The following is a 16491-nucleotide window of genomic DNA, read 5'->3' on the forward strand; positions in this document are numbered from 1 at the left end:
TATCTAGCTTATAGGAAGCCGTACATTTATGTCGCATAATTAAATTGAGAAAAAATATCTTGCACATATCCAATAAAAATAACTTAGATATTATATTATGATAACAGTCCAGTTAGCTGGTTAGTCAACTAGCTAACTGTAAACATATATTTATATGACGCTTTATCAAATTATCAGAGAACAAATCTTGTACATATCCAAATGAAATAACTTAGCTTTTATTAACATATCATATTACAATAGTCCAGTTAGCTAGTTGGTTAAACTAGCTCATTTGAAACTGTAAATATTTATGTCACTTTTTTAAATTACGTCAAAAATATTAATTTTATTCGCTGAAAACCAAATAACTGAAAGTGACAGAAAGACATTTTTAAAGCCAATATATCGCTCTTACAGTCAAAACTGCTATACACTAGAGACAATGAAGGGAAAAGACGACAATATAAATACATTTAAAAAAACCACCAGTCTTAATGTTCTGGGTCATCTTGTCTATTCGAATACATTTATTTTTGGTATCTTAATGAACGTACGTTATGTAATATAAATGTTTAATTACTGTTCAAACAACTTAGTGATGAAGTCGCCTGCAGACCTGTCACATCATAAAGTGTAACAGGAATTGTCGACCGTTTTTCCTCAGTGGCGTTTATTTGAATGAGTTGGAGTAATGTAACAGCCTCTGGTGATCCTAGAAGTCAGTCAGTCAGTCTCAGGTGAAGCTGCTGCTCAGACTCTCCCAGCACTCTGTGTGGGACTGACACACAATGGTGATGAAGATAACCTGAAGGTAAATAACCCTGCTTCTTTTTCCTTTTTTTTTTTAAAACTCTCTTTTATTTGACTTTATTTAGCTATAACTAAGGTAGAAAGTGGAGAAAATTGAATATGGTCATGTCACAGTTAGTTCATTAAGAAATTAAATAATATAAACAGGTGTAAAATCTTAAAAATGTTCAATTTTACAAAGCCACAATAGCCTTAAAACCTGCTGTCCATGCTTTCTATGATCTATCCTCTATGTGTTTTCTTGCTCTGGGTCGCAGACTTTTTCAGTGCCAAACTATTCTCAAAGAGTGGATTTTAACTGGAGTTTCCATATGTGAAGCACTGGCAGTCATGACAGACTTGTGGTTAATTTCTGTCCCGCTGGATAAGACCAGTTTAACCAGTGTCGAAAAACTCAAGCACACCATTGCCAAAACCGGCCTGGCCTCCTGCTGCAAGTTCTCCATTCCAGATCTCAAGGTAGGTGAGGTATTATCTGTCCCGCTGAGGAGGAGTAGAGTGGAGTGTAAGGAGTTTATGTATGCCTATAGAAGCAGACTAAGAGGAGTCACTCTTTGTTGTTTGCAGTGAGCGAGGAGAGCGTATGTTAGTTCTGTGTTTATACTATACAGTAGAGTGTTTTTGAGGAGGGTGATGGTGTTTGGTGTCCTTCTCTGGTGAAGGGATAAAGGCTCAGGTTGCTCTCCACAGTTTGAGGCAAAATTTCCATCTGACCCATTTCGCTCAACGTGATCAATGTAACCCAGGCTGCTAGGAACCACATATTAACGGCAGGGTTTTAATTCTATCTAGATTTTAAACATGAAAACCTGAACAAAGGTAATATTAAATGTGACATGTGGGCTTCTCCAGGCTCAATCTTAAAAACTAGAAAGTTCAGGGGTCATGTAGAACTTGACGCTTATGTGTAATAATGGGAGTTCTCTATGATTTCAGATGGATAATACATCAGCTTCAGTAATAACTTCTGCTTGTCTGTGCTTTGACCCCAGGTGGGAATACTGGACAGCCTGCTCAGTGTGTCGGATGACCTGTCCAAGCTAGACACGCTGACCGAAAGGTAAAAAAAAAAGAAAGACAAAGAGCCATGAACCAAACTGTTGCCCAGTCTGTGGTTTTGAGGACGGCGCCTGTTCGACATTGCACGTTTATAGCTTAATGTGCAGCTTTGTCCTTAATTAAGACTAGTGACGGAGAGCTTGTGTGCGGTCGATGATTTATTTATGGTCAGGGGCAGCTGACGGTTAGTTTCCCCTCCTGATTTTAAATTCATTGTCGGTGTGCCTGAGCTGACATGGCACACAATGGGATGCTTGGGCTTGTTTATGACATTTAAATGTGTTTTAAAGGAGACCAAACCAAGGAAAATGTTACAATTTAAATGAACCATTTAGTTTAATCCACTGTCCCCAGAATCTCTCCTCAGCTAGAAGTCTTTACTGGTTACACATCCTACACCAGTGTCGATCATAAAATAAGTAGAGGAAAAGAGAAATAATAGGAAATAAATGGTTCAAATTGCATAATACTATATAGATACTCTCTGTAATAATTATATTTTTCCTTTGTGTGGTCAGTGTGATTAAAAAAACATGTCAGTGTATGAAGGAGGTGATGGAACAGGCCAGTGACAAAGTGGTGGAAAATGCCTTAGCCAATGGAGGTGAGTCTCACACACACACACACACACACACACACACACACACACACACACACACACACACACACACACACACACACACACACACACACACACACACACACACACACACACACACACACACACACACACACACACACACACACTCACACATACATGCCGAAGGTGTTAATTACATTGTATAGAAACTCATTAAGTAAGTGCATAGAAGCCCTGGTCTACATGTACATTGTAAATGAGACTAAAAGCTACTTTAACTAACCTCCATATGCATGTATACACACAAACACAGACATAACACACATATGCTGACCCCTTTATCTTATATTACACTCCCCCCTCTATCAGGCCACGGCATGAATCAGAGAGCCCTCCAGTCTCCTTTAAAGGCGTACCTCAAGTCTCAGAGGGGTATTTAATCTGCTGCTAATTTGCTCTTTGAGCTGGAGTGCAGTGCTGTGTGAATCACTTAATAGCCTCTGAGTTTTTGATAGTTCTTACAGTGCATAGTCTAGTATGCGGTGGTGTGTATTTGCAATTTCACAAATTTCAGTTTTAGATTGGTTATGAATTCTTGTGTGTGTGTGTGTGTGTGTGGGTGTGTGTGTGTGTGTCTCAGTGGACCTGATGAGCTACGTGACACATTTTCAGTGGGACAAAGCCAAGTATCCTCCAGCGCTGCCTCTCTCCAGCCTGGTAGATACCATCGATAAGGTATGAACTGATGAAAATGAGTGGATCTCTTAAATATTGACATAAAGCTACTTTTGTCATGCATTTCTAATTTTCTGTACCTTCACCATCATTGACCATGCATAAAATTGGGCTGTTGTTGATGTATGATTCATACGTGAGGGCTTTTCATCATTAATTCACTCAGTCTGTGCATTACTCAGCATTTCTCCAAACTGCCATGACTCATTTATTTGTTATGTAGTCAGCATACAAATATGTCAGATATGTCAAAAAAAACAAAAAACAAAGAAGATACCCACAAATGTACCAACATTTCCTCCCCTGATAAAAAAAATTGAGCTCCCCCAAAAGCAGGTATGATGATGTGAACTGGTAGATCCATATTTTTTCAAGTCTGGCTTAAAGCAGCACTCACATGTACACTAAAAGAGTTATTGGTCTCAGTATTCAGTTGCACTTGCAGGGCAGTGATCTTGATCTAATGCAACCCAATTGTAATAAATGGATGGATATCCACAATCCTCCATCTGTGATTATCTTCTACAGTTATAATGGTTTTTATGTTAAATTCCCTTTTTTGTGTCTTCTATGACTTCGTTAAGACTCATATTAGCTTTGGTTGACCTTTTGAGTATATTTTTTGCACAGAAAGAGGATGGTAAATGCTGTCCATCATCTCTTACATTAGAGTCACACTAGGAAGAGATTACAGCACTATCAAAAAGAAATATTCCACATCTAATAACTCTTTCAAAGTACATATGGGCATATGATTAAGGTTTTAGGTCTGCTGTGTGACCATGATTATATGAACTTTTTGCAGTAAAGCTTTAATGTGCATGCAGACAGCACAGAATCTAGAATGATTACTTTTAAATAGAGTTAATGTGTTGTTTTCTCCTACTGGTTTTTAAGTTATGATGCATTACATCTGATGCTTACACTGTATGTGCTGTGGATACCTGTGTGTGTGTGTCAGGAAGTTTCCCAGGTGGAGTCGGAATTAAAATCCCGAGCTGCGGCGTACAACAGTGCGAAAGCGAGCTTGCGGAGCCTCAAGCACAAACAAGAGTGAGTAACATCGGGTACAAACGAGGTGGATCAGTATGTAATCCATGTCAATATTGAATTTGGATGTCTGTTTCCCCTCAGAGACAGTTTGCAAACTCGGAGTCTCAATGATATAGTGAGAAGTGAAGACTTGGTGGTCTCGGAGTACCTCACCACTCTAATAGTTGTGGTGCCCAGGTCAGTAACACATGCACACTGGAACAACTGAAGTAATCCTGCCCCCCTAATTATTGTATCTTTTGCATTTTAGTCCTTTTTTTAACTGCACAGCACTCTTGTAGTATGCATTATCATATCAAGTTCTTTATATGTAAGTGGGTTTCTGTGCATGTTTTTGCTCACAGAGGGATCTATGTGCAGTGGGAGAGGACCTATGAATCTTTGTCGCAGTTCGTGGTTCCGCGGTCAAGCAGGTGAGCTGTCTTTTTTGCACTCTTGGCCGTAAGACTAGCCATTCCACTTGATCCAAATACAAGATTGATTGCCTGCTCTCCAATCCAGAAGGTCAGGCTAAGTAACCACAAGTGTTCCATTACCAGCAGAAAGTAAGAGTCCATGTGGCCTGGATCGTTAGCAGGGAAGGAGTGTGTTTTAAAAAAAAAAAAAAGGAAATAATGTATCCAATTGGAGTTTTTAATATCTGAATGCCAATTAAGGATCATGCCAGATACCTTACATGAAGAAATAAAGTACTTTGTAGACTTTGTAGAAGAGTTCTTGTAGTTTAAACAGGTAAAACAGACTTATAAGTAAATAATACATTTTATTACATTTTAATCCAGCCTGTGGGTGTTCACCTACATAACATCACAGCTTGGAAAAGTGTCTGAGAAAGTATTTATCATTTAGAGACAACAATATCTCCACTAATACCTTCACACCATTAGCCCATTACGTGATTAAACCTCTTTGTAGGACTGAGATCGTATACAGACTGTCCTTGACTTACATCTCCCTCACCACTTTGGTTGAATTTATTATTAGTTTGTTCATTCATTAGTTAGTTCATTCCTATAAGTAGATAGAGTTTTGTGACATCGGGGAATTTCCAGCTTGAATCCACCCAGCTCCAATCAGTCAGGTTGATTTGTGGGCATGTCTTTAATTTAATTAAATCTACCAAGACCAATGTGGAAATAGATAAACAGTTTAATAAATAAAATGAAAAACATCTGTGTCATAACATCATTTTCTAGGTCATTAAGTTGTGGAAGATTTATCCATTAATAAACGATTCCTAAATAACCGTGGCCAACTATTAAATAAATATTCTACTAAAATAAACCATAATCTTTGAGTTACTGTTAAGGAAAGTTTAATTGAATACATTTTAAAAATATGACAGGGTTTTAGAGTCTGTGAGCATGAGCAAAATGTGCTTATTTCAATCTCCTTTATTATCATATTTCTCCTGTCAAGGTGTGTCAACTTCAAACAATCATTTTTATTGGTACATTGAACTGGTGAGTAATTCCCAGCATAGCTAATCAACTGAAAACACCAGTGCAGGTGCGCAGGACCTTGAGAGTGCAGAAGAATAAGACACTTTAAAAAAATAAATAAAACCTTAAATAAAACTATGTTAACTTCGAGTCACCACAGTATTAAAAGAATGGAAAACACTTATATAGTATAATGTGTTTCAGACTTTATTTAGATTTATATAGCACTTTTCATACATAGTAACAGGAACTGAGTAAACACTATCATAACTCTCATAATTCTGCAGTTAGGAAACACCAGAGGTGTAAAATGTAAAAAATCCAGAAAACCCAAAGTAGTGTGTTTACCATGTTCACCATTTGAGTTTAGTGTGTTAACATGTTAGCATTTAAAGACAATAGTGAAGCTGCGGCTGATGGGAATGTCAATATTTTTGCAGATGATAAACCGAAGTACTGTACAAATTAACATTTTGATGATGGTGTGAGATAAAAAGTCAGTGAAGTATTTGGAGAGTTAAGTCATCTTGAGGAGAACATGAGTATCTATTCACCAAATTTCACAAGAATCCATTCAATAGTTTTTGAGATATTTTAGTCCAACACCGCCAACCATAGACCTGTGTCACTAGCATGACTAAACACATTGATTACTAATTTGAATATGACTTCATAGTTGATAACCATGTGAGCTTCACATTGCATGATACCTCGTCTATTATCACAGTGCAGTAGCTATTACAGCACAGTTATATCACTCAGCTCTTGTCAATTGTCTTATTATTATCACTTTAGTTTTCTGTCATTTGTTTGTTTGTGACTTCAGGAAACTCTACGAGGATGCAGAGGGAGGCGTTTTCTCTGTGACGCTTTTCAAAAGAGCTGTGTGTGAATTCAAAGCCAAAGCCCACGAGAGCAAGTGAGCAGGACGGATTGCCAAAAAATACAACATCAAGTCAAATCTGTGTTGTCTGTGTCAATTACCATAGTGTAGCCTATGATCCACACAGGTTCACCGTGCGGGAGTACAGCTCTGATCTGGAAGAGAAGCAGCAGCTGGAAATGAGGCAACTTCGTGTTCACAAGAAGGAACAATACGTGAGTCAGACATCATGTCCGCTTTCTGTAACGTTTGTGTGTGCTGTAGTGTGTTATTAATGTGCATGCCTCCTCCATAGGGAATCTTTGTGAACTGGCTGAAGGTGAATTTCAGTGAAGTGTTTGTTGCCTGGATTCATTTGAAAGCGTTGAGGGTGTTCGTGGAATCAGTTCTCAGGTCAGTGAAGATAACATGACTGATTTGTGTTCTCTCATTCATTCAATGGCGTGTGATTCATTCATTCTCCTACATGTGAGTAGACTCATAGTGCTATCCACTGCCAGGTATGGATTACCTGTGAACTATCAGGCCCTTCTGCTGCAGACAGACAAGAAGCGCTCAAAGAAACTGAGAGAAGAGCTCACCTCACTGTTCATGCATCTGGACCCCACTGCCGCTGTCAGCAAGAAAGATGTAAGAGGTCAAACTCGACTTCACTGCGTGAAATGTTTATTATAATTGTGTCAATGTAACATTTACATTTCATCTAAAGCATGAAGACACACAAACATACAAAAGTGTGACCGTGGAGTGTAACATGTAACAATAATCTCAACAAGAAGTTCACTCACTAGATTTTTCAAAGCTTTCAACCAAATGTCACAGTCTTCATCCATAAATGGGCTCAGGTGATCTAAGTATGGAACAATCAGTAACATAATGACACCTGAGACACTTCTACTATGTCTTTTCTACTCTGTCATGTAGGCCTGTCACAATAATTATGTTATCGACTACAATAGCGTAATTAACAACAGCATCATGTCTATATATCGCCTTACTGTATGATGCATGGACATTCATTAAAGATAAATAACTCTGTCCCAGCCCATAATGACTCATTAGACCCACTCTCCAATCCCTACCCCCGCCCCTCCTTGCATTATTATGCTATTACATTATCATTATATCAGTGGCATAAAATAATCTTCAAATGACAATAATATTGTTTATCGCGATTATTTCTGAGACAATATATCGTCCAACAAAAGTAGTTGTGACAGGCCTACTGTGATGAATTAAATTAACACAGCAGTGCATCAATCTATAGCCAGTAGTAAAAAAGCAGCTTAGTACGTTACCTAAAGCAGTATACTTAATTACAATTTTGATGTACTTTACGCCAAAAACTTTGGCACTTGGGGGCAGCACAACAAGCTGAAAACACTGCCGTATCATCAGCGTATAAAGTCAAATAAAAACATTCTGAATGCAGCATGAGTTTGAGCATGAGCTGCTACCTTATGTAAAGGTCTTTCACTTCTACCTGTAGCCAATACATTAAATATTTTCTTATTTAACCTATTGCTTTACACATCCAGTGATTGTAAGGTTCAAACATACTGAAGGCCACACTATAATGACATGATAACTGTTTGATTTGATTGAAATCAAATTATTTCTTTAAGAGAACTTTGACAATGTTTCCTGAACAGCTGCCATGTTTTTCTATTTACAAAAGACCGCTGAGAGTCCAGTAAGTGTAGTGTTTGTCCAGTCAGATATCATGTGGGTGTCTGAGTGAGGGAGAGCACTGTCAACCATCTGCGGTCCAGCCCTGTTGAAATGACATCTGTCTCATGCAAATTCATCCATGGTTTTGGCAGACCGTGGTGACAGAAGTGAAATTATTGGTCACTGTACTGCACGCACATTTACTGCACAAAAAATCAAGGCAAGATAACCACAATGCACATTTTAAAATAATGAGCACACTGCACACACTCTTATGTTGGATGGTGTTTTTTCATTAGTTGGAGGTGTGTGTGACTGTATTTCTGTGTTTCTGTGTCTCTGAGCAGGTGAGCTGTGAAATCCCAGGAATCTCCCAACAGGAGTATTTCTCCTACATTTGCTTCCATATCCACACCAACATGATGGAAATCCGCTAGCAGTCAGCGAAGAGAGAGGACCCACACACTGACGAAGCAATCGGGGCCCTGTCCCTCATATGCTGGCTTGTTGTCAGTCAGGACGAGGAACATGCAGACCCTCAAAATATTGAAGAATATTGAAGAACTGACTACTGCAAATAATCCTATTAAGTGAATATTGTATGGATTCAGATCCTCATCACTACACTGTCAACTGCACATGGACTTCGCTTTGTGATGTGCTCCACATGGATATTGATTGATACATGAGTACAGCTTCAAACATCTGAAGTGTATGCAAATGCACACATGTACTTGAACACATATACTGTACATATGCATTTACATTGTCTGTGGACAACTGAAAAAACATTCAGAGAAACAAGCCTTTTTGCAAATATAATACCTATGCATGCATGTGTGCATACACAGCAGAAAAAAAGCACCTGTAAAAACAGAAGTCTGCAGTGTCTGCATATACTATTCAACACATATCATTCCCAACACATCAGCCCATGTATAGGCATGTGTGCATGTATACCTGAAGACCTTGGATGAAGGGGAATATGATTACAGTATCTATGGACAAACCTACAGATCTCATCAAATGTCATCACACAGTAATAAAGTGGATTTCTTCCTGCATAGTTTGACATTATTCAACAAAACATTCCAATACATTTTGATAACATTTATAATAATAATAACTTTATTCATATAGCACATTTTAAAGTGCTTTGACAGACAAGGCAAAGGCAGTTCAATACAAAGCAAAGACATACAACACAGAGAGCAGCAACAAAGCAAAAAAATACACTGAGTATTCATGTTGTTTTGTGAGGGAGTCACAAGACAGACTATACAGTAAAAAGTATAATGAGTCCCATTGGAATGTAGTTCAGTAGAAGTATAAAGTAGCATAATACTCGAAGTCCCTCAAAATGAAGTGCAACACTGTTACTCTCCACCTCTGAATGCTATACAGTACATGGTCACCAGAGAGAGCACTATCTCTGTTCTGTGCAGCCACCAGTCTCATCGCATTTATCCCTGCTTTACATAAATTGCATCTGATTTGTTTGCATCAATATGTTTCATGCTATTCCTTCTGCCACTGTAAATTCAACTGGTGGTTAATTGATACCACTCCAAAATACATCTGAACAATTGGCCTATAACCACTGTGGAAAAGAAGTTACAATTTGTGTGTACGATAAGGGGAATTGGTGATTAATGGTGTTCTTTTAATTATTGGATTAATGGCCTGTGTTTAAAACCAAACAGCCCGCATATTGCCTCTCCCAGACATAAAAAGCATGCATATGTTGCGGGTGTTCTGTCTTTCTCTCTTTGTGTGGATGTCTGTTTGAGAGAGAGAGAGAGAGAGAGAGAGAGAGAGAGAGAGAGAGAGAGAGAGAGAGAGAGAGAGAGAGAGAGAGAGAGAGAGAGAGAGAGAGAGATGGCAAGTGTTAGGAAAAGCTGGCTGCGCAAGCTGTGCCATTCAATTGCATGAAACAGCTTGGAGAGGAAACATTTTACGCACCGAAGTTATGGACATTCATTCTGGCTGGTACGCTTCACTTTCACACTAGGCTACAGGATAAGCTTTTGTTGAAGCAAAAAATTCAAAATGTGGACGATTCCTAAACCAAGATACAGAACCGGTTTGTGCGCCGATGATGAGGCTGAGATTACAGTGAACATTGGCGGAGTCCGGGTGGTACTTTTCGGGGATGTTTTGAATCGCTACCCAGAGAGCAGACTGGCGGAGTTGGTGAAATGCTCAACTCAAAATTATGAAGTTATGTCGTCGCTTTGTGACGATTTCGACCCCGGCAGAAAAGAGTTTTACTTTGACAGAGATCCTGATGCCTTCAAGTGCATCATCGACGTCTACTACTTTGATGAAATCCACATCAAACCCGGGATTTGCCCCATCTGCTTCATCAAGGAAATGGAATTCTGGAAAATAGACCCAAGTGTTTTAGACGAATGCTGTAAAAGTTACCTGAGTGAGAAAGAGGAGGAGTTGAAAGAGATTGCAAACAAAGTGAAAGTGATTTTGGAGGATATGGAGGTCGACCAGTGCATTACGCGCACCCAGAGGTGCCAGAGGTTCCTGTGGCAGCTGATGGAGAAGCCGGGTTCTTCCCTGCCGGCGCGCGTCATTGCCATCGCATCGTTCCTCTCCGTCCTGGTGTCAGCCGTGGTGATGTGCGTGGGGACAATCCCAGAGCTCCAGGTGGCAGACGCCGATGGGAAACTCGTGGAGCACCCGATTTTAGAGGCGATCGAGACCACCTGCATGTTATGGTTCACCACAGAGTACACTCTGCGCCTAGCCTCCTCTCCAAACAAGCTGCACTTCGCGCTCTCCTTTATGAACATTATAGACTTTATGGCCATCATGCCGTTCTACGTGGTCCTGAGCCTCACCTACCTCGGCACATCCTCCATGATGGAGCTGGGTAACGTCCAACAGGCTGTGCAGGCGCTGCGCATCATGCGTATCGCGCGTATTTTCAAGCTGGCCCGCCACTCCTCCGGGTTGCAGACTTTGACCTACGCGCTCAAGAGGAGCCTCAAAGAGCTGGGGCTGCTTCTCATGTACATGGGCGTGGGGATCTTTGTGTTCTCAGCGCTGGCCTACACCATGGAGCAAAGCCACCCCGAGACGCTTTTCAGGAGCATCCCGCAGTCTTTCTGGTGGGCCATCATCACCATGACTACAGTGGGCTACGGAGACATCTACCCCAAAACCACGCTGGGCAAGTGCAACGCAGCAGTGAGTTTTCTTTGCGGGGTGATCGCCATCGCCTTACCCATCCACCCCATCATAAATAACTTTGTGGTCTTCTACAATAAGCAGAAAGTGTTGGAGACTGCGGCGAAACACGAGGTGGAGCTGATGGAGCTGAAATCCGGCAGGGAGGCGCGCAGAAAAAGCAGTAGTTAAGAGACTGTGGGCGCAGCAGCAAGTTAAGACTTTTCCCCACCCGATATTTTATTGGAAACATGAGAGCAATTTCATAATATTTGAAGAGAAAAAGAAAAAAAAGAGTTATCTAAGATCAATCAAACTTAAAACATCTAGGCTGAAGTCAAAGTGTGTTAATAAAGTTCAGTATCTAACTCAATTCTGCTTTTCATGAGCTCCTAACAGTGCCACTGTTCATATACACATCTCTGCTCAGCTGTGCTGTTTGTTGCTTTGGACTGTGAAACATATGATGCCAACACTGGTCTAGTTTTCTGCTTCACTTGTCATTGTGAAGATTGCTGTTATTATATAATTAAAACGTGTGCATGAAAGGAAACATGTGCATAGAGACTCATTAAAACATCACCTGGAAGGGCATTTAACATAAATACTTCAGTCGGAATAATCATATGATATATAGCCTATGATAATAATACTAATCATCAAATTGCCAGGAATGTTCTCAATTACATATTTGATGTGATATAATCAGTTTTCAGAGCTCTGTAGCAAATGTATAATATGCCATGTTGTGGGTGGATTCACAGGTATAATCACTCTAAAAAATATCTTAAATTGGAAAATTAGATAAGCTAAAATTATGAAGAAATATGAGTCATAAAATGCCACCCACATAAAATGAATAGGTGACTGAAAAGACACCGTGGAATATTTTTTGAGAAGATGTGATATCAGCTGTGTCACCGGCTGATCCCACTGGCCAGCAGTGATTATGAGTAGGTATATGTGATTATTAATTCCTATGGGGCAGACAGGCTTTTAAACAAACCACAGCAATGAGAGAGCTGCATGTGCTTTCATCTAACACAGACCTACAGGCCCATTAAACACGGGTCAGTGGCGCACAGCTGCTGACAGTGCTGCAGCCTCAGTTCCATGCATTCACCAACAAATACTCACTTTCTCACAATGTTTTTCTATGGAAGCAGATTCATAGTGATCTAAAAGTAACGTTTGTGACACCATTCACTCCACATCCACACAGGACTTTGAAGTAGTAAATAAAAGCTCTATCCTTTATATTAATGCCAGCCATGTGACCTTTATAATCTTTACAAATTGTATTTTTAAATCTTATGCTGCAAAGAGCTTTAATTTGGGTGTAGGCATCATTTAAAGGTTAAAGGGGCATTGCACCAATTTTGCATAAAGTGCAGTTTACTTGTTAGAAGGAGAACTATTCTCAATCTGTGAATAACGTACAGCATAATGTCTTCTGTGGCTCTGGAGGAGCTTTCTTAAGTCTGAGGGTTATCTTGGCTTGGGTCTGAGAATTAAAATGTGTTAATGGTTGCTACAGCGTAACTATCCCAGTGTAAAATCAGGAGTGTCCATCTAACAGCCAAGACATCTGTAGGCTATAAGATAATCGATTTTATGTCCTGTCACTGTGTAACTATCATGAACTTCTAGCTTTGTGTCTTAGTACTGTTCATACTGTGCCCAGTAGTATAAGAATAGGTAGTAAAAAAAAACAAGACTTACTGAATTAATTGTTGGGGCTTTGGTTACAGGTTTGTCTATCATCAACAATAATGTCTGAGTATCAAAGATAATTATTAATTATGAAAATCAACACAATTATGAATAATAATGAATAATAGCAACAGGGAAAAGATAGCCACTTAGTTCAGTCTCATTAAATATGCTTAGCTATTAATTTGGAACTTAATTTGGTTAGTAATTAACTTAATAACTAGAACCAAATGACCTTATCAATTAAGGGTGAAGGATTCTGAAAGGATATCCAAAAGCATTAATTTAAAATAACACAAAGCAAAACACACAACTGGAAATCTAAAATGAACTAAAAGAGTAGAACACACAAGGAATCTAACTAGGTGTGCCTATGTACAGATGTGAATGTGTTAGAGCCTTGAAACATGTGGTCGTCTGGTGACACCCAACACAATTCTAATTAAATCTAATTAATGTCCTCCCAAATGCAAGTTTGTTGCTTAATAAGTTGTGATACTAGAATAATATGTGTACCTACAATATACATTTTAAAATGTCCCATATTGGTACCCCTTAAGATAGATAGATAGATAGATAGATAGATAGATAGATAGATAGATAGATAGATAGATAGATAGATAGATAGATAGATAGATAGATAGATAGATAGATAGATAGATAGATAGATAGATAGATAGATAGATAGATAGATAGATAGATAGATGGATGGATGGATGGATGGATGGATGGATGGATGGATGGATGGATGGGTGGGTGGGTGGGTGGGTGGGTGGGTAGGTAGGTAGGTAGGTAGATAGATAGATAGATAGATAGATAGATAGATAGATAGATAGATAGATAGATAGATAGATAGATAGATAGATAGATAGATAGATAGATAGATAGATAGATAGATAGATAGATAGATAGATAGATAGATAGATAGATAGAACCTTAACCCTAACACTAACCCTAAAATACCCAAACCAAGTACTAATAAAAAAATGTGTAAATATATGTATGTATATATGTAATAAATAATTATAAAATACTCTATATATTATATTCACTAACTTCACATCTTGGCTCTTTGCACCTGGATGTAGACTATGTGTCAGTACATGGCGTGTTGGTACATAATACAAAATAAAATTAAACTGTACATTGGGAATAATTACACTATACATTGCAGGCTGTAATCTAAGAGGTCACCTAAAATTTTAAACAAAAAACCTGTGGGACTTGACAGGGACGACAGGGCCTAATGAAAGACTCTATTAAGTTGGATTTAGGATCCAGTGTTTTTGGCACTTTGGCATATTAGAGATTAAAGGATATCTTGATTTTAACCATTAAAAAAAAACTTTCTCTTATCTCTTATTCTGTGTTTATCTGCGCCTGTGCATCGCGTGTCACACTATCCAAGGCGGTGGTTTGTGAGAAACTGCTGTCCCCAGTGGGAGAATACTTCAAAGTAAAGACATACACCCACTCAAAACACCCTCCCCGCCCCTCGACACAACAAGCCTCCTCTCCTCCCACCCCACCCGCTGTTTCTCTCCATCTCCGTCTCGCTCCTTCGTCCTGCCTCCACCTCCTCATCCTCCGTCTCAGATGATCTGTCAGCATCGCTGGCTGAGAGAGCAGTGATCAGATGCAGCAATATGTAAAGCCTTACTGCTCTCATATTCTGAGAGTGAGAAACTTTACACTTTGAAAAGAAAGAGTATCACTTTGGAAAGTGAATAAATGGAAATATTGTTCATCTACATTCAAGTGTGAAAGATTAGCGTGGATGGATGAAGGGAAATTATGAGAGACATTAGCTGACATTGACTTCAACCAAATATAGCACTTCATATGTTATGCATCAGTAACTATTACAGATGAGTCAGCTTCACTCTGACTGGATGACACGGTCACACACAGGTTGAAATTATATGTTGCTGACAAGAGCCAGTAATCACCTTTAAAAGTGGAAGAGACTCAATTATTAACTGTTAAGCTTTTAAAATGCACGGCACATTGTATGAACATATATTTTAGTCAAGTACAATTCATTTTCTCCATGCCCCTCCTGTGTTCGATCAATGGCAACCTGTAAACAAATACCTCAAAGAGGTATAAAAGCTCCTTGTCAATACCTGACATCCCCCAGTGTGCTTTGATGCTTCACAGGAAGTCTCCCACGATCCTTATAGTCCCTGAGAGTGCATGTGTGTGTGTGTGTGTGTGGATGAGGATTTGACGGTATGTAGCTTTAGAGTGAAGAAAAGGTTTAATACTGGTAATTAGTCATTTTTAATGAGTTCCCACTGGTTGTAGTAATGTAGTAGTGTAGGCGTGTGGAGGTAGGTTAGAGTTTATTGTACTGTAGATCCCTCCAACTTTCCATACATCCTTTCTTCACATTTCAAGTGGCAACTACTCTACATGTGATGGCAACACAACTTTTCAGATGTCATAGAAAGATTGAATACTTTTGAGTTTTGCATGAAAGCAAATCTGGAAACATAAAAAGTTGTGCACTTATCTTACCTTAGCTTAATGGCAAAATACACCACAGCACAAAAGAGAGGAAAATGTATTTTAATTGGATAAGGAGAAATTTCAAATCCAGGGAACAAATCAATGTTTGCAAAGTGTCTGGTATATCATAATAAGTATAAAGCTACATAAAAGCATCAAAAATGGAAACACATGCACAGTATATTGCATGAATTAAGAACATCAGCAATACTGGAGGACAACAGCAAACCGGTCTCCAATTTGAACAGTTCCAATATCAACTGGTTTACTTATGATTTGACTTTCAATCAATTCAATTCAGTATGTAATATGGAAGGCATGGGATGGCTCTGGCTCAGGACGTAGAGCGGGTCATCCACTTATTGGAAGATCACCTGTTCGATTCCGGGTTCCTTCAATCCACATGCGGAGGTGTCCTTGGGCAACACACTTAACCCCAAATTGCTGTTCCAGCACCCTGTATGGTAGCTTACTGCCATTGGTGTGTGAGTATATGTGAATATGGCTTGTAGTGTAAAGATTGCTTTGAGTGGTTGAAAGACTAGAAAGGAGCTAAATAAGTGCAGTCCATTTAGCATTAAAGCTGCTCTAATCATTATATTTATGATAACAATGAATTAGTTGAATTTATATAATGTGAAAGGGCTTATTCACTGACAAACCCACCTACAATTATCATCCATTTCTGCAGTTTCTATTAACTCCACAGAGAATTTGAACATCTTTCAGCTCAATGTTTTGCTTTTACTGCTTGATTCAGTCTTATGGCTCTCATCATTGTTTAGCAGCAGCATCAGTGGGCAGAAGTTTTCAGCAAAAATGCTCTATTAAACCAACTGTACACTACCTCTCCAGCACCAAAACAAGCA

General features: G+C 39.1%; 2 protein-coding genes across 2 annotated transcripts; both read left to right on the top strand.

Moving 5' to 3' along the window:
* The first annotated feature begins 1122 nt into the window (after positions 1 to 1122).
* Positions 1123 to 8652, top strand: atp6v1c2 (ATPase H+ transporting V1 subunit C2). The gene is made up of 12 exons (XM_062440480.1): positions 1123 to 1251; positions 1785 to 1852; positions 2370 to 2455; positions 3072 to 3166; positions 4128 to 4219; positions 4301 to 4396; positions 4564 to 4632; positions 6488 to 6580; positions 6672 to 6795; positions 6840 to 6937; positions 7045 to 7174; positions 8563 to 8652. Exons 1-12 carry the CDS (start codon positions 1123 to 1125, stop codon positions 8650 to 8652), a joined length of 1170 nt encoding a protein of 389 aa, XP_062296464.1.
* A 1612-nt stretch (positions 8653 to 10264) lies between these two features.
* kcnf1b (potassium voltage-gated channel, subfamily F, member 1b) lies at positions 10265 to 11590 on the top strand. The gene has a single exon (XM_062439800.1). It carries the CDS (start codon positions 10265 to 10267, stop codon positions 11588 to 11590), a length of 1326 nt encoding a protein of 441 aa, XP_062295784.1.
* The last annotated feature ends 4901 nt before the right edge of the window (positions 11591 to 16491 follow it).

The sequence above is a fragment of the Scomber scombrus genome, chromosome 19, assembly GCF_963691925.1.
Source record: "Scomber scombrus chromosome 19, fScoSco1.1, whole genome shotgun sequence".
Taxonomy (NCBI): domain Eukaryota; kingdom Metazoa; phylum Chordata; class Actinopteri; order Scombriformes; family Scombridae; genus Scomber; species Scomber scombrus.

Bases quoted from the DNA above. Each gene is read 5' to 3' on its own strand.
- atp6v1c2 (XM_062440480.1), top strand. From the start codon at position 1,123: ATGACAGACTTGTGGTTAATTTCTGTCCCGCTGGATAAGACCAGTTTA. The intron at 2,456-3,071 runs GTGAGTCTCACA...TGTGTGTCTCAG, and splicing joins AAATGCCTTAGCCAATGGAG to TGGACCTGATGAGCTACGTG. The intron at 7,175-8,562 runs GTAAGAGGTCAA...GTCTCTGAGCAG, and splicing joins CCGCTGTCAGCAAGAAAGAT to GTGAGCTGTGAAATCCCAGG.
- kcnf1b (XM_062439800.1), top strand. From the start codon at position 10,265: ATGTGGACGATTCCTAAACCAAGATACAGAACCGGTTTGTGCGCCGAT.